At 45.1% G+C, this 23712-nt stretch overlaps 1 protein-coding gene across 3 annotated transcripts in view; it reads right to left on the reverse strand.

Moving 5' to 3' along the window:
• SLC37A2 (solute carrier family 37 member 2) overlaps nt 1–23712 on the reverse strand; it is a 1087044-nt gene that overhangs the window by 310487 nt on the left and 752845 nt on the right. For all 3 annotated transcript variants that reach the window (XM_068240256.1, XM_068240255.1, XM_068240254.1), the window contains exons 12-13: nt 14169–14254; nt 13982–14030 (exon numbers count right to left, since the gene is read on the reverse strand). In XM_068240256.1, coding sequence (XP_068096357.1) covers nt 13982–14030; nt 14169–14254 — 135 coding nt within the window. The remainder of the gene's footprint in view (nt 1–13981; nt 14031–14168; nt 14255–23712) is intronic.

Here is a 23712-nt window from a genome sequence, read left to right on the forward strand (position 1 = left end):
ATGTGTTCTGCCATCAGCAACAGTCCTTATCTTAGCAGGGTATATTATGGCATAAATATAGTTGAATTATTTAAGCCTCCCTTTTGTTGCAGTGAACTTAGTATGCATTCGTTATACAAAGTTTTTTTATTGTAAATTGTAACAGGTAATATAGGCAGTTCACTACAAATTTTTGGGATACACAGCTCATTGTACAAATGCGGAAGAAAGAAAGAGAGGTAACATCATTATACTTAACAGGACAAGTCATTAATCAGGAGGAGAGCCCCTTATCTGACATTTACACAACCCTTAGGGTAGTCATCAAGGGGGGTGAGCCGAATTACTAAAACCGGCGGGACCAGATGGCCATAAGGCCACCCGCCAGTGTAGGTATATCGTCTGGTTTGACTTGTAGTTGGTTTTCAAGAAGAGAAATGGCTATAAGTAATAATCTTTAACCTTAACATATAGAACAGAAGGAACAGACATAACAAACAAACCAAGGTCTAAGCATTATTAGCTAACGACAGACTCTGATGTCATCATTGAATATAGAGAAGAAAATTGCATATACATAAATCTAAGTCAGGGGTTTACAACCAAGATTTAGGGATAATGTAGTGTTCAGATTTAACTCCTAATCTAGCTCTGATCTTTTTCTCTAGTTGGATGTTTGAATAGGTAGAGGATATTACATGTCGAAATACCAAGTTTTCCTGGGATTTCCATTTCGAAGAGATTGTATAGAGTGTGTTCAGGATGAGATGGGCAATAATGGGTTGTAGATTGGGAGGAATTTTATCTATGTCAACCATCAATAATGCTAAAGAAGGGCATAATTTGAAGCCAGGAAGGCATGTTCTGCTAATATGAGATTCTACTTCTGTCCAAAGTGGTGAAACTTTAGGACAGCTCCAAAACATATGTAGGTAGGTACCGATGTCAGAGTTGCATTTCCAGCAAGTCGGGGAGGCATTAGGTGCAAATGAGGCAATCTTCCTCTGAGTTATGTGCCATCTATAGAGAATCTTATGGGACATTTCCCAGTGGGAGTTACATTTGGACAGTCTAGAGATCATGTTGTTGGATTTGATTAGTTGAGGTACCGAGATATCTCTATGAAGGTCCGTAGACCAAATTCTGGAGTATCGTAGTAATGGTGAAGTCTTGTCTGTTCTAATTGTTTCATACCAAACAGAAATGCCACCTTTATAATGGCCTTTAAAAGTTAAGCATGGCTAAAATTTCAGGTTGTATAGAAGGTGGACATAGATTTTTAGAGGAGATCAGATGATACAGTCTGTGGTAAGTAAAGAGTTGGTTTGGGGGGAGATGGAATTGGTTGCTTAATGAACTGAAGGATTTGAGTTGGTTGTTTACGAAAAGGTCAGAGAAGGAGGATATTCCCAGTTGATTCCATACCGACAGGTTTAGGTCTGGTGTGAAATATCTGAGGGCTCTTAAATTAGTCTGAATTACAGTGGAGTTAGATTTGGGAGGGGGGTGTTTAAAAAAAGCTTTCCCAGGCTTTTAATGAAGCTTGTATGGGAGGATAAGGATTTGGGGGAAGTTTTGCCCCCATTACAAAGCTAGTTAGTAAGTCCCTCAAGTTTGCGCCTGTGAGGAGTTGTTCAAGTTGTACCCAGGGTTTATCTGAAGACCACTAGTGTCTGATCATATCTAGGTTTGCAGCCTTATAATATGATTCGATACAAGGTAAACCCATACCTCCAAATTTTTTTTATAGGGTCATTATCTTGTGTGAGGTACAAGTTTTTTTTCCATTCCAGACAAAGTTGTTGATGCATTTTTGAACATCAATAAACCAAGTTTTATTAATAGGAATATGTAGGGTTCGGAAAATGTAAAGGATCTTTGGGAGGATAAATAGTTTGAAGGCTGCTATTCGGCCTGACCATGAGAGGTGAAATTTAGACATATTAGAGCATTCTTTTTTAACCTCTGAAAGTAACGGAATGAAATTATACTTAAATAGGGATGATGAAGATCTGGTTAGGTGAATACCTAGGTAGGGAACTGCTTCCTCTGCCCAAGAAAAGGCAAATGCTTGTCTCAGTTTAGAACTTAGATCATTGGATAAGTTTAGGCCTAATCCTATAGATTTGTTTTGATTCAATTTGTACAGAGATGCATCTGCAGAGCTGGTTAAATCTTGCAGTAATGATGGGAGGGAAATCAGTGGATTTGTTAATAATAAAGCTACGTCATCTGCGAATAGGCTGATGAGATGGGAGGAGCCTTTGTACTGCACACCTGTAATAAGAGGATTAGAACGTAATTTTTGGGCAATCGTTTCCATAATTAACATCATAAAATGAATAGGTGACAGGGGGCAGCCTTGGCGTGTTCCATTGGAAATGGAAAAGGAATTGGATATAAAGCCAGCTGCATTGACTTGGGCAGAGGGAGAGGTGTACAAAGCCATAATAGCAAATATAATAGTTCCTGAAAACCCAAATTTGAGTAGAGTGGCTCTTAAGAACTGCCAGTGGACCCTGTTGAATGCCTTCTCTGCATCCAGAGTAAGGAACAGAGAGGGCGCCCGACAGAGCTCCACATGGCGTAAGGCAGCAGCCATTCTCCTAGTAGCATCTGATGCTTGACGGTTTCTTGTAAAGAACTTAGTATGTTTTCACTGGATCTCCATGAAAAGTCAGGGTAGAAGCCAGGCCCGGATTTACCTCACAGGAGCATAGGGGCACAGATGTTTTGGCACCTTAGGCTTCGACCTCCAATAACCTACAAACTCCCATTAAACTGCACCGCAAGTGTACTGGCTGGCCCAGGTGTCCCTTCTCCCTTACTTCCCTTGCCTGTCATAGGTAGCTACAGGTATCCCTAGCATTAGGTAGACAGAGCTATCCTCAGTATTAAGTAGCTAGTGGTGCCTGAAGGGCAATCTCGTCAGTGGAATGGTGAGAGCTGGGTGAGGAACCTCTCAATTACTCTCTGTTCAGGGCTCTGCATAGGGTAGAAGGGAGGGAGACATTAGAGGAGGGGAGTGAGCTGCATTTCCATCATCAGGAGGCTATAGACACGTGACTTATGGAAAATCCAGCCCTGGTAGAAGCAAATGAAAGCATGTCCATATTTGATCTCTCCTTTGCTATGTGCAGCATGGGGAATCCCAACTCTGTCTTGATAATTAAGTAATTAATGAATAAAACTTGCTGTGCCACTCAGTAAACTCCTCAAATCCACCAGGAATACCATAAACCTGAACTCAATCAAAAACACAAGTCCACAATAAACGTGGTGTCCTTCCAAAGACAAAGAGTCAGTGCGCTGTGTTGTAATCCTTTTGATAATACTATAAATTTACTGTAATCCACTGCGCGCTTCCATAACCTAAAAACAGATCGTATATATTGTAATCCTGCTTTTACTACCATTAATGATAAGTTACATCACACATCCAACATGCAGGTGATAATACAGTAAGTGTCCACTCGTGGTCCCACCACCCCTAGTATAAGAGCGGCTCACCAGATTGTAGCCACCAGATCATAGGTGGAATACTCGCTCAATATGTGGTGCACTGGGTACGTCAGTAGTCCACATCCAAATTCCATAAAAATACTAGTCTTGTTTATACCTCAATAAAACAAAGTAAAACATTCATTGCGCAACATATATAATAAAATTTAAAAACCACACTGCGCTTCTCACGCCCTCCATGCACTTACAGACTCCCAGAGAAGGAATAGTAGCGTGTCACAGCGGCAAGACTGTTGGGCCCGGTGTGCCTCTCCACTAGATCCGTTCGCGGCGTCCCGCTTGATCAACTGCTCATTAATGGTAGTAAAAGCAGGATTACACTACATACGATCTGTTTTTAGGTTATGGAAGCGCGCAGTTGATTACAGTAAATTCATGGTCTTATCAAGAGGATTATAACACAGCGCACTGACTCTTTGTCTTTGGAAGGACACCACGTTTATTGTGGACTTGTGTTTTTGATTGAGTTCAGGTTTATGGTATTCCTGCTGGATTTGAGGAGTTTACTGGGTGGCGCAGCAAGTTTTATTCATTAACCACTTGCCGACCGCCAACAGCCGATGGGCGGCGGCAAAGACTGGGCCTACACGACCGCAATACGCCCATCGGCGGAGGCGGCGGCAAGCGTGGTTATGCGGCAATCGCGCCATTCGTGACGCGATCAGCCACCGGCGACTGGCTCCGCCCCCTCACGCTGTAACCCGCCGGCCATTCGGAAGCGCCGGCGGATTACTAGCACCCGGTTTGCCGCACGTACAGTGTATAATAGGCTTTGTAATGTATACAAAGCCTATTATACTGGCTGCCTCCTGCCCTGGTGGTCCCAGTGTCCGAGGGACCACCAGGGCAGGCTGCAGCCACCCTAGTCTGCACCCAAGCACACTGATTTACCCCCCCGCCCCTTGATCGCCCACAGCACCCCTCAGACCCCCCCCTGCCCACCCCCCAGACCACTGTTAGCACCCAATCACCCCCCTAATCACCCATCAATCACTCCCTGTCACTATCTGTCAACGCTATTTTTTTTAACCCTAAACTGCCCCCTGCTCCCTCCTGATCACCCTCCACCCCTCAGATTCTCCCCAGACCCCCCCCCCCCCCCGTGTACTGTATGCATCTATCCCCCCTGATCACCTGCCAATCACCTGCCAATCACCCATCAATCACCCCCTGTCACTGCCACCGATCAATCAGCCCCTAACCTGCCCCTTGCGGGCAATCTAATCACCCACCCACACCAATAGATCGCCCGCAGATCCGACATCAGATCACCTCCCAAGTGCAGTGTTTACATCTGTTCTCTACCCTAAACACCCACTAATTACCCATCAATCACCCCCTATCACCACCTGTCACTGTTACCCATCAGATCAGACCCTAATCTGCCCCTTGCGGGCACCCAATCACCCACCCACACGCTCAGATTGCCCTCAGATCCCCCCTTATCAATTCGCCAGTGCAATATTTACATCTGTTCTTCCCTGTAATAACCCACTGATCACCTGTCAATCACATGTCAATCACCCATCAATCACCCCCTGTCACTGCCACCCATCAATCACCCCCTGTCACTGCCATCCATCAATCAGCCCCTAACCTGCCCCTTGTGGGCAATCTGATCACCCACCCACACCAATAGATCGCCCGCAGATCCGACGTCAGATCACCTCCCAAGTGCAGTATTTACATCTGTTCTCTACCCTAAACACCCACTAATTACCCATCAATCACCCATCAATCACCCCCTATCACCACCTTTCACTGTTACCCATCAGATCAGACCCTAATCTGCCCCTTGCGGGCACCCAATCACCCACCCACACGCTCAGATTGCCCTCAGACCCCCCCCCTTATCAATTCACCAGTGCAATATTTACATCTGTTCTTCCCTGTAATAACCCACTGATCACCTGTCAATCACCTGTCAATCACCTATCAATCACCCATCAATCACCCCCTGTCACTGCCACCCATCAATCACCCCCTGTCACCACCTGTCACCCCCTAGCACACCTACCCATCAGATCAGGCCCTTAATCACTCAGCCAAACCCTCTGACCCCCTTCCGATCACCTCCCCAGTGCATTGATTGCATCTATTTTCCCCTCTAACCACCCCCTGAGACACCCATCAATTACCTCCTGTCACCCCCTAGCACTCCTATCCATCAGATCAGGCCCAATACAACCTGTCATCTAAGAGGCCACCCTGCTTATGACCGGTTCCACAAAATTCGCCCCCTCATAGACCACCTGTCATCAAAATTTGCAGATGCTTATACCCCTGAACAGTCAATTTGAGAAATTTGGTTTCCAGACTACTCACGGTTTTGGGCCCGTAAAATGCCAGGGCAGTATAGGAACCCCACAAGTGACCCCATTTTAGAAAAAAGACACCCCAAGGTATTCTGTTAGGTGTATGACGAGTTCATAGAAAATTTTATTTTTTGTCAACAGTTAGCGGAAATTGATTTTTATTGTTTTTTTCACAAAGTGTCATTTTTCACTAACTTGTGACAAAAAATAAAATCTTCTATGAACTCACCATACTCCTAACGGAATACCTTGGGGTGTCTTCTTTCTAAAATGGGGTCACTTGTGGGGTTTCTATACTGCCCTGGCATTTTAGGGGCCCTAAACCGTGAGGAATAGTCTAGAAAACAAATGCCTCAAAATGACCTGTGAATAGGACGTTGGGCCCCTTAGCGCACCTAGGCTGCAAAAAAGTGTCACACATGTGGTATCGCCGTACTCAGGAGAAGTAGTATAATGTGTTTTGTGGTGTATTTTTACACATACCCATGCTGGGTGGGAGAAATCTCTCTGTAAATGGACAATTGTATTTAACAAAAATAAAAAATGCGTCATTTACAGAGATATTTCTCCCACCCAGCATGGTTATATGTAAAAATACACCACAAAACACATTATACTACTTCTCCTGAGTACGGCGATACCACATGTGTGACACTTTTTTGCACCCTAGCTGCGATAAGGGGCCCAAAGTCCAATGAGTACCTTTAGGATTTCAAGGGTCATTTTGCGACATTTGGTTTCAAGACTACTCCTCACGGTTTAGGGCCCCTAAAATGCCAGGGCAGTATAGGAACCCCACAAATTACCCCATTTTAGAAAGAAGACACCCAAAGGTATTCCGTTAGGAGTATGGTGAGTTCATAGAAGATTTTATTTTTTGTCACAAGTTAGCGGAAATTGATTTTAATTGTTTTTTTTCACAAAGTGTCATTTTCCGCTAACTTGTGACAAAAAATATAATCTTCTATGAACTCACCATGCCTCTCACTGAATACTTTGGGATGTCTTCTTTCTAAAATGGGGTCATTTGGGGGGTATTTATACTATCCTGGAATTTTAGCACCTTATGAAACATGACAGGTGGTTAGAAAAGGCAGAGATGCTTCAAAATGGGAAAATTCACTTTTGGCACCATAGTTTGTAAACGCTATAACTTTTACCCAATCCAATAAATATACACTGAATGGTTTTTTTTCATCAAAGACATGAAGCAGAATAACTTTCGTGCTCAAATGTATAGGAAATTTTACTTTATTTGAAAAATGTCAGCACAGAAAGTTAAAAAAGTAATTTTTTTGACAAAATTCATGTCTTTTTTAATGAATATAATAAAAAGTAAAACTCGCAGCAGCAATCAAATAGCACCAAAAGAAAGCTGTATTAGTGACAACAAAAGGAGGTAAAATTCATTTAGGTGGTAGGTTGTATGACCGAGCAATAAACCGTGAAAGCTGCAGTGGTCTGAATGGAAAAAAAGGCTCTGGTCCTTAAGGGGCGAAAAGGCTGTGGTCCTCAAGTGGTTAATTGTAATTTGATAGTACCCTCTATTTATCATGCAGCAGCCACCTGTGGATGTGATTAAGGATGTATTCTCCCTAAAGGAGAGGTCAGTTTGACCTGTTAGGAATATTTTCTAAGGATCCGGTGAAAACACCATAATTAGATAGTGTAGAAGGCCACTTTAAAAATTTGCACCATCTAATGCTTAAAGAGCAGACAGCCTTTTGGGACCTGGCTAGTCTTAAACAATACATAGAGGATGGCATTGTGCCAAAACGCTATAGATGGGATCTCACTATTAATGATGGGGAAAACAATGAAGGGAATGATGCAGAAATAGGGGAATTCTTTAATAACTGTGGGGTGGAGTTGCTAAAAATATTGGGTAAAAGGAAGAAGAATAGGCTTGATAAACTGGAGAGTGAAATAGAGGATTTAAAGAAAGCTTTAGAAATATTTAAAGAACAGGAAATATATAAAAACAAAATGAGCGACCTCACACAATTATTGGTAAAAAATGAGAGGGAAATTGTGGAGATCAGACAAAAGAGATTCCAAAATGATTGGGCAGATTATAAATCTAAACGGGCACATAAATGGCAAGCAAAGAAAGAGACGCCCCTAAAACAACACGATCAAAGTGTAAATAGTGAAGGAAGTGGGGCCAATATACCCCCGGTGACCCCTAAAGAAAGTGTGCAACCCGGGGGGACCCAATTGAACGAGCCTAATTATGCTCAGGGGCAATATGGGTGGGGAGGAGCTAGGCCTAGACAACCAGCCCCACAACCACAATGGCACAATTCACCTAGAGGACCGAAGGAACCCAGGCAGCCTAAATCTAATAAATATAAACCAGGGGGGGGGGGGATTCGAGGGGTATGGAAATTATCCCCAAACTCCGATTCCTAGGATAAATGGTCCACCCCCAGTGTACAACCCTGGACCCCCAAGGGGTAGTGGACAGATATCATTATATAACAGATATGAGCCCCTCAATTTATCTGATGACCGTTTTTTAGAATCACAGTGACAGGAGGGATGGTACCCGGGAGGGAGATGGGAGGGGGGGGGGAGCGGCGTAAAAAGAAGAATAGGAGAGGAAACAGAGGAGGATACCGAGAACAAAAGAAAAAAAGAGCTGTAGGGAAGGGGATATTCAACATCAGTGGAGTAGATTTGACCCAAGGACAACTGAGGTTACTTGATAGGGGGTTAAGTTATGCCCCCCAAAGGGCTTAAATAAATTTGAAACGTATCTGAATTTAAATAAATACACTAGGAAACTCGATATGAAAAAATATTTTTTGAATAAACCTGTGGGGGTGAATAGCACAATAGGGTCACAGACGACATTCAAACATACACAATTGAGGAATAAATCATTATTTAATCCACAAGATGTAAGTAAAGGGAGCACGGTTGAATCCTTTAAAAAAAGCAGTACTGTTGGATTTGGATAAACTAGTAGTGAAGCAGGAAAAGAATAAGAAATGTATGGATCAACAAATTAACTGGTGGAGGAGAAAAAAATTGGTGGTAAAACCAGGGGGGGGGGGGGGGGGGGAGGGGAGGGGGGGTTGGGAGTTGGCTGGTTGTGATGAATAGGGACCAATATAGAGCAGAAATGGGGAGAATTTTGGGGTATGAGCATACATGTGAAAAGCTGTTGGGAAACCCATTGGTAAATTATAAAGGAATTTTGAAGGATATATTGCTTGGTGGGGAAAAGAGTGGCATCATTGGTACGCAGGAGTTCAAGTATCTTCTCCCCAATATACCCAGAACCTCTGTGATTTATTTAAACCCTAAGGTCCATAAAGACAGTGAGAAACCCCCAGGTCGCCCCATTGTTAGTGGGGAGGACTCCTTAACGCAACGCATAGGTGAATATATTGACTTCTTCCTTCAGGAGGAGGCCAAAAAGTTATCAGCCTTGTTAAAAGATACAAAATTTATTAGAAATATTGGAATCCTTAGAGGTTCATCAGGATGATTGGATTATCACGGCCAACGTGACATCACTATACACGGTGATCCTGCATGATAAAGGGATTAAAATAGTGGAGGAAGCCTTGTTAAAAGGATCAGATTTAAATGTTAGGCAGGTTGTGTTCATTTTGGAATTGTTAAAGTTCTCTCTGGAACACAACTATTTTTGGTATGATGGTGATTATTACCTCCAGAAACAGGGCTGCGCTATGGGGGCTAAGTATGCCCCCAGCGTAGCCAACCTGTATATGGGAATATGGGAAGAATTGATAATTGATAGTGAGGCAAGTCAGAGGGTTGTGATGTGGACCCACTTTATAGATGATCTTATGTTCATCTGGAGGGGTCCTAGGGACAAGTTGGACCAATTCTGTGACAGTATTAACCGACTGTGGGAGGAGGTTGATCTGACATTTACCATTAGCCAAGAAAAAATATAGTTTCTGGATTTGGAGTTATGGAAGGGTGATGGAAGGTTGGTAACTAAAACATAGTTCAAACCCACTGACAGAAACGGATATATTCCGAGATCAAGTTGCCACCACGATAGATGGCTATCCAGTATCCCTAAAGGACAGCTAACACATATTAAAAGGAATTGTACTTATCAAGAGGACTATAAAGTTCAAAGTCAGATACTTGTTGAACGATTTGTGGAGAAGGGTTAGGGCTCTTTCACACCAGAGCCCTTTTTCGGCGTTTTAACACAAAGTCTATACTTTGCATTAACCAAGGTAAAAGGAGAGTCCATAAACTTTCATTTTACCTTTCACACCCGATGTTGCGTTTCGATGCGTTGCGGTACGACGCATCCCGGCGCATTTTATCATCGGGAATCAGCGTTTCCTCTTCGGGTTAATTAACTACTACCGCCGCTACTCAGCGTCGCACTGCAGATTCCCGACGACACGCCGCAATGCATGCAGGAGCCGTTTTCCTGCACATTTTCAATGTGTAACCGGCCTTATGGCAGGAGGGAGGTTGAAAGGATAGCTGGGGAAGTGGGGATGATGGAAAGACCGCTGCTTATCAGTGATGCTGCACGTAACCGACCAGGGAATCATGAATATGCATTACAATTTGGGTATAGCCATCAACATAAACAATTAGAAAAGGTGGTTAGGAAACATTGGAATATCATCAAGATGGATGAAGTACTGGGTAAGCATATGCCTGAGAAACCGCCCTTTGTGTATAGAAAAGCACCTAATCTTAGATCCAGAGTGGTAACTAGTTGCATTGATCCGCCTATTAGGGTGGGGACTGATCTCTTGGGGCAGAAAGGTTTTTTTTCCCTGCAGGAAATGCAGGGGATGCCGGGAGGCCTGCCCTGTGAGGGGGGACCAGTTTACGGCAAAAAACACAGGCCAGAGATACACCTTGAGGCAGTGCATTACATGCACAACTGGTGGTGTGGTCTATGTCCTCTGGTGTCCGTGTGGCCTGGAGTATGTGGGCCGCACCACCAGGGCACTGCATAAAAGGTTGAATGAGCACATATAATATTCGGAAAGGGCTTGATACACATAGTGTCTCCAGCCATTTGAAAAAATTTCATGGAAGTGACCCTTCTGGATTAAAATTTATGCGGATTAAAAAAAATGGATACCAAAGTGGAGGGGATCTAGTAAATTAAAGGATATATCCAGGGCAGAGGGTAGGTGGATATATACTCTGGGCTCATTTGCCTCCACAGGTTTAAATATTGAATTTGATCTAAATTGCTTTATAAGCAATGACTAATAGGGGGAAATCAATATATGAGGGTGGGGGGGGGGGGTGTTATTAATGCTGCATAGAATTAAGGTAATAAGGCTGTATTGTTGGTTTAATATTAATAGAAGCATTTAGCATAATGACCACAAGATGGCACTGTAAATGGGTGAATGCTATGTGCATTGAGGATGCGAGGCTTCACTGCTCAGAGCTGATATATGGGATGTAGGGGGGGATTGTATTGAAGTACTTTAAAGATGAAACTGTGCAGGGAAGAACCTGCAGGGAGATGTAATCAGCAAGTCTGTTCAAGAATATTGAGAATAAGCTCTTTTTACTGAAGAGGTAGAGCAGTGGATGAATAGTGCACTGCCTCTGACATAGGCGACCTGGGTTCAAATCTTGGCTTTTTCCTATTCAGTATGGAGATCTTAGGCAAGACACAATAACACAGCTACTGCCTACCGAACGTGCCCTAGTGGCTGCCTCAAGTGTTTGGAGTCCGACAGCAGAAAATAGCTATACAAATGTTACAATTATTATTTTCAGAAGCTTTTCAATAAAGTCTTCTGGGTGTCTTCTACTGTTCGGACAAGCCTACTACACAGACATTAGACCAGTTATCTCTGTTTTCTGGGCCTTCTTGTCAAAGCTGCAAGGCTTGGATGTTTTGCTGAGCAGTGTTTATCAAAGACTAGATAGGTTTCCCATTATCCTCCAAGTTGAATGTGTTTTACTCTATTTCCAAGACCTTGCATGTCATGGCAAACAAGGGAGATGTCAGTTTTTACCTCTTCTGTTTTGACTGTTAAAGAGAGCCCTAGGTGGGCTCATAAAAAAAACAAAAGAAAAGTAGGCTACCTGATCTGGGGGACTGAGTGGATCAGGTAGCCACAAAAAACGCCACTCCCTGCCGCTCCTGTGGGCCACACTGGCCTACTTTCACTTTCGTTAAAGCTCTGGGTCACAATGCTGCAAGGAGAGACTGTGTGTCTCTCATCCAGCGTGCAGGGAGGTGGGGGAGAAGCAGGGGACGCAGCCAAGGAAAGAGAACTGCCCAATGGTAGCTCTGGAAACCCTGCAGGAACAGGGTATCCCTCTTACCCTTACCTCCGAGATAGCGATAAACATTGTCGCTAATCTCAGGGGCTATAGGGCAGTGGGGGGGCACAGAGTCTTATCAGGAGGCAGAGAACATGCCTCTGTGTCCCATCTGCCCCCCATGGAACCGCCTAGGGTTCTCTTTAAGCTTCTCTGGCAGGCTGATATGCCATCTAAATTTGTTGGAAAGTGGGGTCTGGTATCCCTCTTGCTCCCAGTAGCTGTTTTCTTTGCTGAGTGGGTTGGCACCATTGGAATTGCTTTAATGTGGCTGATATATCCATCTTGTCAACTGGTTAAGGAGACACTGAAGCGGGAAAAAAAAAATCATGATACAACGATTGGTATGCGTAGTACAGCTAAGAAATAAAATATTAGGAGCACAGACATACTGTAAATCTAATATTGTTTCCAGTACAGGAAGAGTTAAGAAACTCCAGTTATCTATGCAAAAGAACCATTGAGCTCCACGACTTTCAAAGTCGCTGAGAGCTCTGTCTTCTGAAGCTTATTATCTCAACTGAAAGTCATAGTATTGTTTTTTCTTCTGCAGAGGACAGGTCAATAGTTCACTGGCCTGCTCTGTAAAATCATTTAGAATGCTGAGTAGTGTGTACTGTAAACTGCAAATATTAGAGAATGATGCAATGTTATAAAATAAACTACATAACTGAAAAAAAAAATGAGAATATTTTCTTTGCTTCTAGTGTTCTAGTAATTAGCCTTACTACACAACCAATTCATTATGGGCTTGATTCACAAAGCGGTGATAACTCAGTTATCACGCCTAAAAGACTTTAGGCGTGATAAGCGGTGCAAAGCTGAGTTATCACCGATTTGTGCTGCTCTTCGCGCGAAGCTCCCGCGCGCAAAGTTTTGCGCGCGTAGCGCACCGCGCTGCGCGCGCAAAGTCCCATAGGGCTCAATGGACACTGCGCGCGAAGCACGGCACACTGCGCGCGCAGCGCGGTGCGCTACGCGCGCAAAACTTTGCGCGCGGGAGATCGCGCGAGTTTCTTCTTATCACTCCTAAACTGAGTTTAGGCGTGATAAAGGGCTTTTCACAGGCGTGCAAACACTTTGCACCGCTTTGTGAATCAAGCCCTATATCATAAATTATTTCTCGCTTCAGTGTCTCTTTAAGGGTACTGCCTATGACACAGGAGTCACTTCAGAGTCTCTTTAAATCTAGACTCTTCCTGCTCAGTAAGCCTGTACCCCTTCACTGCAGGCCGGCGTATTGTGCATGCCTTTAGTGGCTGAAGCTCTCAAGCACAAGGGTCCAACAGGAGAAAAGTGCCATATAAATTATAGTATTATTATTTGATTTGAGCTGTCTAGTGAAACTTTTTGGAATACTCAGGATGTTTTTGTAGGATAATGTACACAGTGGTACAAAGGAAGCTTCTCTACTTAGTGTCTCTACTACATGATCTTCCCCCATGCTCCCCCCCCCCCTAGGGTTTTTATTTTTGTTTTACAGCATTAAGGCCTCTTGCACGCTACATGCGATTACGATTTTTTTATATGATCCGATTTTAGATTCTGAATAAAAAATAAAGCAGCATTCAGTACTTTTTTTTTATGGGAATTAAGCTCTGGTACACTTTAAACACTGCCACCTGTAGTTATAACTGATAATACAACATAAGGACATTGTACATACAGGCCTTTATTTCAACAGTAAATCAGTGAGGGATACAACAAGTAGATGCAGTGTTATCAATTCTCAATCAAATTTATGACTGGCAAGTCATCAGGCCAGGATAACTTCCTTCAGTTTATAGCTAGGTAAATATTTAGCTAATGCGACTCCATTACAAAACTGACACAAACCTCAGAAAATATGGACTCACCAACTGTGGTGGAGACATCTGTCTGGCCAAACTGATTGTAAATGAACAACTGAAAGAGAAGAAGAAAGAGTCGTGGAGGTTTATGTTCAGAAAGTACACTTACAGTGCACTACTATTATAGTGACTGCTTCATAAAGGATGGTGTCTTACAATTCTCTGCAACCATTTTTAAGCCTTGCGCACTCACCATTGGGGCAGTTAAGATAAGCATGACAGAGCAGGTAATCGCCCGTCCACCTGTATAGTCTGATATCGCTCCAGCCAGGATCCCACCTAGAAAAAATGTCAAGTGTAAGTTATTCATATGGTAAGGGTAAGACAAATTATCTAGGAATCTTTCTGCAACAATCAAAAATGGAAGTGAAAGTGGACCTTGTATGTATTTAGACAGTTAAGCCTGTTTAATTCCCCCTCTCCCTATCATTTGTGTCTAATTACAAGTTATAATCTGATCTCTTCCCTGGGAAGATAAGCTCATATGAAAGCACAGGCTCTAAACAATATGTCTGCTTCCATTATTCATTAAGTATAAACAGTGCAGATTTATTTTAGGATTTCTGTCAGCAGTAACAAATAATTTTTTTTTTTGATTAAAGGGAACCTTAACTAAAGTCACTTATCTTGGACTTCCCCAGCCCCCTGCAGATGTGCTGTGTCCACACCATCTCAAACTGATCCTCCGGTCCCCCGCAGGCAGCTAGTTTTGATTCTGGTGACTGATCAGTCTCCATACAGTGTGCCTGCACGGCTCTGGCCATGTGCGTACTCGATCTCGCTCCCGATGCCATGGTCGTCCTGTGCAGGTGCAGTATGCGTGCTATGTGGTGGCAGCACTGCGATCGAGCCACTGCTGCACTGACAGAATCGAAACTAGCTGCCTGCGGGGAAGCGGAGGATCAGTTTAATTTGGCATGGGCACAGGATGTCTGCAGTGGGCTGGGGGTAAGTGAATTTTTTATTTTTCAGTTAAGGTTCCCTTCAATCTCCCTAGCGATAATCACGAGTCAGGCTCGGGACGGAGAGCCGCAGAACAGGGTGGTAATCTGGTGCCAGGGTGAATTTCATGCAGAAGCTGCAGCAGACCTCTCTGTAGTATGTTTTTCTTCTTGTTTTTAGGGTCTAAAAGCTTGTGGAAAAATTGTATGGCTTTTAGACCTTAAAGAGACACTGAAGTCTCTTAAAAATCATCTTTTTATTACAAAATCCTTTGTAACATTACTGTCCTAACTAAAACGCTGCATCCCCGCGGCTGTAATCTAACTAAATCGTCCCCTAACTCCTCCCCCCTCTCCCCCGCAAAATCCACAACTTTCTTGGTCGTGGATTTTGCTGCTGCTGGAGGCAGAGCTTTCAGCCACAGCTCTGCCTCCTTATACGTCTATCAGCGGTGGATTTCTGCCTCTCCACCGCCCCTCTCAGTGAAGGAAGACTGAGAGGGGTGGGGGAGAGGCGGCGATCCAGGCTGATAGACGCGCTGAGAGGCAGAGCTGCGGCTCATAGCTCTGCCTCTCACGGAAGCGCTGCCTGGATTGCCCCCCGGGGAGTTTGGGGGGATTTAGTTAGATTACAGCGGGGGGGATGCAGCCGTTTAGGTAGGGCTATGATGTTACACAGGATTTTGTAATAAAAAGAGGATTTTTAAGAGACTTCAGAGTCTCTTTAAATCTGGAAATAATCATAATATCAGGGAGGTTAAAGGTTAGTATGCTGTTGTGTATCTTTTAGAGCAGAGAGGAAGTTCTGAGTTTGGGTCTGCTTGAAGTAAGGGTGCCCACTGCCCATACATCACACTGATCTGAAAATCGGTGCTGCAACATCACTGCCCCATTAATTTTTCTGAATCAGAATAGATTTTTATTCACCAAGTGCAGGACAGCTTGGGGGGAAAAAGTTTCTGGACGTTTCTGGGAGAAGGTTGACATAGCATTTGCAGAGATGGGTGGGATTGTTTGTGATCCTGGCCACCCTGGATTGCAGTATGGAGGAGTAGAGGAGGTCAAGAGGTGAAAGGAGGGCCCAATGATCTCAGCAGCTTTGATGACTCTCTGAAGCTTGTGTTTGTCGTTGGCAGAGGCGCCTGAATACAATACAATGATGGAGGAAAAGAGGATTGACTCGATGGTGGCAGAGTAAAAGCAGGTTAGAAGCGTGCAGGACGGGGGGGGGGGGGGGGGGGGCGTGTCGTCACTTGTTAATGGTCGACGCCTGACTCCTCTGCTCTGCCCGACAGCAGCTCTAACAGCGGCCTGCAGCGATGCCAGACTGCACAAATGCACACCCAGGCATGGGGGAAGATGAGTTGGAAACGGATGCCACCAATAAGCGCAAGAAGGGAGCCCACAAACTGCAAAAGATCCCGGAGATGTTCACTCACCAGCAGAACAGACAGCGTGGTGCAGCTAAAGATGTTGCCGATGGAGCTCCTGCACTCCTATACAGCAACTTGTCAGCGCACAGATCCAGCTCCCAGGGACTGGATTCAGATGACTGAGCCGGACACTTCAACGCCTTCCTTCAGAAGCCCGGTCAAATCAAGGGCAAGACTGTCTGACCCACAGCTCCCAGCAGATAAGGTAGGTCAAAGTGCTTCCCCTCCCCCCACACAAGATAACACTGAGACAGAGAGAGACCTTGCAGCGTTCCCTGCTTCTAAACAGGGAGTCTCTCAAGCATACTAGAAAGAGATGCTCTTATCTTTTAAATCCTCTCTCACAAAAAAGAGTTGCTCTGCAACAATCACTCAGCATTCTAGGAGACAGAGTGGCAGAGACTGAATCACAAATTGCCACTCTAGTTACAGAGAACAATAAATCAGTGGATGTAATTGATCACAATCAATTAGAAACAGATTGGCTTAAAACGAAAGTTGCTGATCTGGAAGATCGCAATCGGAGATGCCATCTGAAATTCAGGGGGATTGATGAAAGTATTGAAGCATCACACTTAAAAGGGTACATCATCGACAGTGTCACAGTTTTCTGACATTGAATACACTGTGGAAAGACCAAACCAACCCACTTACCAGAGAAAGTCCCTTCGAGATGCATGATATGTGCATAGCTTAATGCCTGAGAGTCCCCAAACGTCCCCCACCCCATTAATACTAAAAATAAAGACCAGGACCGCTTATTAACGAATGGAAATATTTATTAAGGCCAAAGCAGCCCTTACTTGTAATAAAAATAATTATGTATAAAATATATAACTTTAATAAGTAGAACACCAATACTGTAAACATATTAAGGGCAAGAGCTCCGGGATATACTTTATCAAACTTAAGGAAGACCACCTTTTGCAATGCAGCCTGCAGTATGCCCAGAGCCGGGACAAGGTCCTCCAGCACCCAAGGCTGAGACACCAAAGTGCGCCCCTCCATCCCTGCCACCCGAGCCATCAAACACTGATTACTATTAGACTAAGAGGCACCACAGGGCCCACAACCTCCCCAACACCTTAATATTTAGTTATCTGGCTTGCAGTCACTGCCGTGTATCCCCTTTTCTTATTTCTTTCTGCGTCAAACACAATTAGGAATGACAGCTGAATGAATTCTGCGCCCCCTCCTACACTGCACCCTGAGGCTGGAGCCTCTCCAGCCTATGCCTCGGCCCGGCCCTGAGTATGCCGGCCCCGCCGCTTGGACCGGCTCAGGGACAGCTGCATGCTTGCTCCTCACCGTTTCTCTTAGCAGACGCCCTTCAATAACCTTCAAACCTGAGATGGGAAGATTTTAATTGCCACCACCATCATTAATTGCACCAATACCCGGAGCCCTACACCCTGCCAGCTGCAATGACAAACCACCACCAACATTTAGACCATAAAACACATAACAAAATAGGAAGGGTGGGCGGGAAAACACGTCCGTCTGCCTCACTGTCCCCTGTGTGTCTGTTCCTTCCACCAGTGACATCACTTCCTCCTAGCGCGTCACTTCCCCCGCTCCCTCCACCGAGCGTCACCCTCTAAAGCGTGCTCCCGGCCACAGCTGAAGCCCGACCCCTCTAACACAGTAACCCTCTACCTGCCAAGCTAGCCCTATCATGGGGGCCCTGCGCTCTATTGCGCTGCACTGCAGTTGCTACAGACCATGCTTGATATGTGCATAGCTTAATGCCTGAGAGTCCCCTAACGTCCTCCACCCCATTAATACTAAAAATAAAGACCAGGACTGCTTATTAACGAATGGAAATATTTATTAAGGCCAAAGCAGCCCTTACTTGTAATAACAAAAATAATTCTGTATAAAATATATAACTTTAATAAGTAGAACACCAATACTGTAAACATATTAAGGGCAAGAGCTCCGGGATACACTTTATCAAACTTAAGGAAGAACCACCTTTTGCAATGCGGCCTGCAGTATGCCGGCCCCCGCCGCATGGACCGGCTCAGGGACAGCTGCATGCTTGCTCCTCACCGTTTCTCTTAGCAGACGCCCTTCAATAACCTTCAAACCTGAGATGGGAAGATTTTAATTGCCACCACCATCATTAATTGCACCAATCTCCGGAGCCCTACACCCTGCCAAACCACCCTGGCGTGAAACCTTACGCCCGGGAGGCCCACAAATACAGAGCCCTCTGAATACCGTCACTCAATGCTAATGTCCTTAGGTCCGTCCCGATGTCGTTAAGGTGGACCCCATCCCTGGCTAGAAAGGACTCTGTGTCAGTCTCCAATTCTATATGCCGGACTGCAACCCCTTCCCCGTTGCTAATAACAAAACGGGACACTTCCTTGTTTAGCTTCTCTCTAGCCCTGTTAACACGCTCTACAGACCTGGCTAACCTCCAGCTTCTCCTGGCTATGACTTCTGACCAAACTACGATTGTGGCCGGGAACTCAGCCCTGATTGTCATGAAGTCGGATTTGAATTCTTTAACCACTTCCCGACCGCCGTATGTACAATTGGCGGCCGGGAAGTGCACCCCGCAAGGACCGCCGTATTGACAAATGGCGGCGGTCCTTGTAGGGGCATGGGCAGAGCGATCGCGTCATCTGTGACGCGATCCTCCGCCTCCGCCTGGCGCCGCTCACCCGCCGCAACATCCCGCCGGCCATACGGAAGCGCCGGCGGGATGTTAACCCGACGATCGCCGCATACAAAGTGTATAATACACTTTGTAATGTTTACAAAGTGTATTATACAGGCTGCCTCCTGCCCTGGTGGTCCCAATGTCCGAGGGACCACCAGGGCAGGCTGCAGCCACCCTAGTCTGCACCAAGCACACTGATTTTTCCCCCCCCCTGCCCCAGATCGCCCACAGCACCCATCAGACCCCCCCCTGCCCACCCCCCAGACCCCTGTTTGCACCCTATCACCCCCCTAATCACCCATCAATCACTCCCTGTCACTATCTGTCAACGCTATTTTTTTTTTATCCCCCCCCCTGCCCCCCGCTCCCTCCTGATCACCCCCCCACCCCTCAGATTCTCCCCAGACCCCCCCCCCCATGTACTGTATGCATCTATCCCCCCTGATCACCTGTCAATCACCTGTCCATCACCTGTCAATCACCCGTCAATCACCCCCTGTCACTGCCACCCATCAATCAGCCCCTAACCTGCCCCTTGCGGGCAATCTGATCACCCCCCCACACCAATAGATCGCCCGCAGATCCGACATCAGATCACCTCCAAAATCCATTGTTTACATCTATTCTCTCCTCTAAACACCCACTAATTACCCATCAATCACCCATCAATCACCCCCTATCACCACCTGTCACTTTTACCTATCAGATCAGACCCTAATCTGCCCCTTGCGGGCACCCAATCACCCGCCCACACGCTCAGATTGCCCTCTAACCCCCCCTTATCAATTCACCAGTGCATTAATTACATCTGTTCTTCCCTGTAATAACCCACTGATCACCTGTCAATCACCTGCCAATCACCTATCACCCATCAATCACCCCCTGTCACCCCCTGTCACTGCCACCCATCAATCAGCCCCTAACCTGCCCCTTGCGGGCAATCTGATCACCCACCCACACCATTAGATCGCCCGCAAACCCGCCGTCAGATTACCTCCCAAATGTATTGTTTACATCTGTTATCTTCTCTAAACACCCACTAATTACCCATCAATCACCCCCTATCACCAACCGTCACTGTTACCTATCAGATCAGACCCTAATCTGCCCCTTGCGGGCACCCAATCACCCGCCCACACGCTCAGATTGCCCTCAGACCCCCTCCCCCCCTTATAAATTCGCCAGTGCATTAATTACATCTGGCCTTCCCTGTAATAACCCACTGATCACCTGTCAATCACCTGCCAATCACCTATCACCCATCAATCACCCCCTGTCACTGCCACCCAACAATCAGCCCCTAACCTGCCCCTTGCGGGCAAACTGATCACCCACCCACACCAATAGATCGCCCGCAGATCCGACATCAGATCACCACCCAAGCGCAGTGTTTCCATCTATTCTCTCCTCTAAACACCCACTAATTACCCATCAATCACCCATCAATCACCCATCAATCACCCCCTATCACCACCTGTCACTGTTACCCATCAGATCAGACCCTAATCTGCCCCTTGCGGGCACCCAATCGCCCGCCTACACGCTCAGATTGCCCTCAGACCCCCCCTTATCAATTCGCCAGTGCAATATTTACATCTGTTCTCCCCTGTAATAACCCACTGATTACCTGTCAATCACCTATCAATCACCCATCAATCACCCCCTGTCACTGCCACCCATCAATCACCCCCTGTCACTGCCGCCCATCAATCACCCGCTGTCACTGCCACCCATCAATAAGCCCCTAACCTGCACCTTGCGGGCAATCTGATCACCCACCCACACCAATAGTTCGCCCGCAGATCCGACGTCCGATCACCTCCCAAGTGCAGTGTTTACATCTGTTCTCTACCCTAAACACCCACTAATTACCCATCAATCACCCCCTGTCACTGCTACCTATCAGATTAGACCCCTATCTGCCCCTAGGGCACTCAATCACCCGCCCACACCCTCAGAATGCCCTCAGACCCCAGCCCTGATCACCTCGCCAGTGCATTGCTTGCATCTATTCCCCCCTCTAATCACACCTTGAGACACCCATCAATCACCTCCTGTCACCCCCTAGCACACCTACCCATCAGATCAGGCCCCAATTTGCCCCGTGTGGGCTCCTGATCACTCGGCCAAACCCTCAGATCCCCCTCAGACCCCCTTCCGATCACCTCCCCAGTGCATTGATTGCATCTATTTTCCCCTCTAACCACCCCCTGAGACATCCATCAATCACCTCCTGTCACCCCCCTAGCACTCCTATCCATCAGATCAGGCCCAATACAACCTGTCATCTAAAAGGCCACCCTGCTTATGACCGGTTCCACAAAATTCGCCCCCTCATAGACCACCTGTCATCAAAATTTGCAGATGCTTATACCCCTGAACAGTCATTTTGAGACATTTGGTTTCCAGACTACTCACGGTTTTGGGCCTGTAAAATGCCAGGGCGGTATAGGAACCCCACAAGTGACCCCATTTTAGAAAAAAAGACACCCCAAGGTAGTCTGTTAGGTGTATGACGAGTTCATAGAAGATTTTATTTTTTGTCAAAAGTTAGCGGAAATTGATTTTTATTGGTTTTTTTTCACAAAGTGTAATTTTTCACTAACTTGTGACAAAAAATAAAATCTTCTATGAACTCGCCATACACCTAACGGAATACCTTGGGGTGTCTTCTTTCTAAAATGGGGTCACTTGTGGGGTTCCTATACTGCCCTTGCATTTTAGGGGCCCTAAACCGCGAGGAGTAGTCTAGAAAACAAATGCCTCAAAATGACCTGTGAATAGGACGTTGGGCCCCTTAGCGCACCTAGGCTGCAAAAAAGTGTCACACATGTGGTACCGCCGTACTCAGGAAAAGTAGTATAATGTGTTTTGGGGTGTATTTTTACACATACCCATGCTGGGTGGGAGAAATTTCTATGTAAATGGACAATTGTGTGTAAAAAAATCAAACAATTGTCATTTACAGAGATATTTCTCCCACTTAGCATGGGTATGTGTAAAAATACACCCCAAAACGCATTATACTACTTCTCCTGAGTACGGCGGTACCACATGTGTGGCACTTTTTTTTACACCCTAAGTACGCTAAGGGGCCCAAAGTCCAATGAGTACCTTTAGGATTTCGCAGGTCATTTTGCGACATTTGGTTTCAAGACTACTCCTCACGGTTTAGGGCCCCTAAAATGCCAGGGCAGTATAGGAACCCCACAAATGACCCCATTCTAGAAAGAAGACACCCAAAGGTATTCCGTACGGAGTATGGTGAGTTCATAGAAGATTTTATTTTTTGTCACAAGTTAGCGGAAAATGACACTTTGTGAAAAAAAACAATTAAAATCAATTTCCGCTAACTTGTGACAAAAAAATTAAAACTTCTATGAACTCACCATACTCCTAACGGAATACCTTGGGGTGTCTTCTTTCTAAAATGGGGTCATTAGTGGGGTTCCTATACTGCCCTGGCATTTTAGGGGCCCTAAACCGTGAGGAGTAGTCTTGAAACAAAAATGACCTGTGAAATCCTAAAGGTACTCATTGGACTTTGGGCCCCTTAGTGCAGTTAGGGTGCAAAAAAGTGCCACACATGTGGTATCGCCGTACTCGGGAGAAGTAGTATAATGTGTTTTGGGGTGTATTTTTACACATACCCATGCTGGGTGGGAGAAATACTTCTGTAAATGACAATCTTTTGATTTTTTTACACACAATTGTCCATTTACAGAGGTATTTCTCCCCCCCAGCATGGGTATGTGTAAAAATACACCCCAAAACACATTGTACTACTTCTCCCGAGTATGGCGATACCACATGTGTGGCACTTTTTTGCACCCTAACTGCGCTAAAGGGCCCAAAGTCCAATGAGTACCTTTAGGATTTCACAGGTCATTTTGAGAAATTTCGTTTCAAGACTACTCCTCACGGTTTAGGGCCCCTAAAATGCCAGGGCAGTATAGGAACCCCACAAATGACCCCATTTTAGAAAGAAGACACCCCAAGGTATTCCGTTAGTAGTATGGCGAGTTCATAGAAGATTTTATTTTTTGTCACAAGTTAGCGGAAATTGATTTTAATTGTGTTTTTTCACAAAGTGTCATTTTCCGCTAACTTTTGACAAAACCCCCCAAAATGTCAGGACAGTAAACACACCCCACAAATGACCCCATTTTGGAAAGTAGACCCTTCAAGGTATTCAGAGAGGGGCATGGTGAGTCCGTGGCAGATTTCATTTTTTTTTTGTCGCAAGTTAGAAGAAATGGAAACTTTTTTTTTTTTTTCTCACAAAGTGTCATTTTCCGCTTACTTGTGACAAAAAATAATATCTTCTATGAACTCACTATGCCTCTCAGTGAATACTTTGGGATGTCTTCTTTCCAAAATGGGGTAATTTGGGGGGTATTTATACTATCCTGGAATTCTAGCACCTCATGAAACATGACAGGGGGTCAGAAAAGTCATAGATGCTTGAAAATGAGAAAATTCACTTTTTGCACCATAGTTTGTAAACGCTATAACTTTTACCCAAACCAATAAATATACACTGAATGGGTTTTTTTTAAATCAAAAACATGTTTGTCCACATTTTTCGCGCTGCATGTATACAGACATTTTACTTTATTTGAAAAATGTCAGCACAGAAAGTTAAAAAAATCATTTTTTTGCCAAAATTCATGTCTTTTTTGATGAATATAA

The sequence above is a fragment of the Hyperolius riggenbachi genome, chromosome 6 (genome assembly GCF_040937935.1).
Source record: "Hyperolius riggenbachi isolate aHypRig1 chromosome 6, aHypRig1.pri, whole genome shotgun sequence".
Lineage (NCBI taxonomy): Eukaryota > Metazoa > Chordata > Amphibia > Anura > Hyperoliidae > Hyperolius > Hyperolius riggenbachi.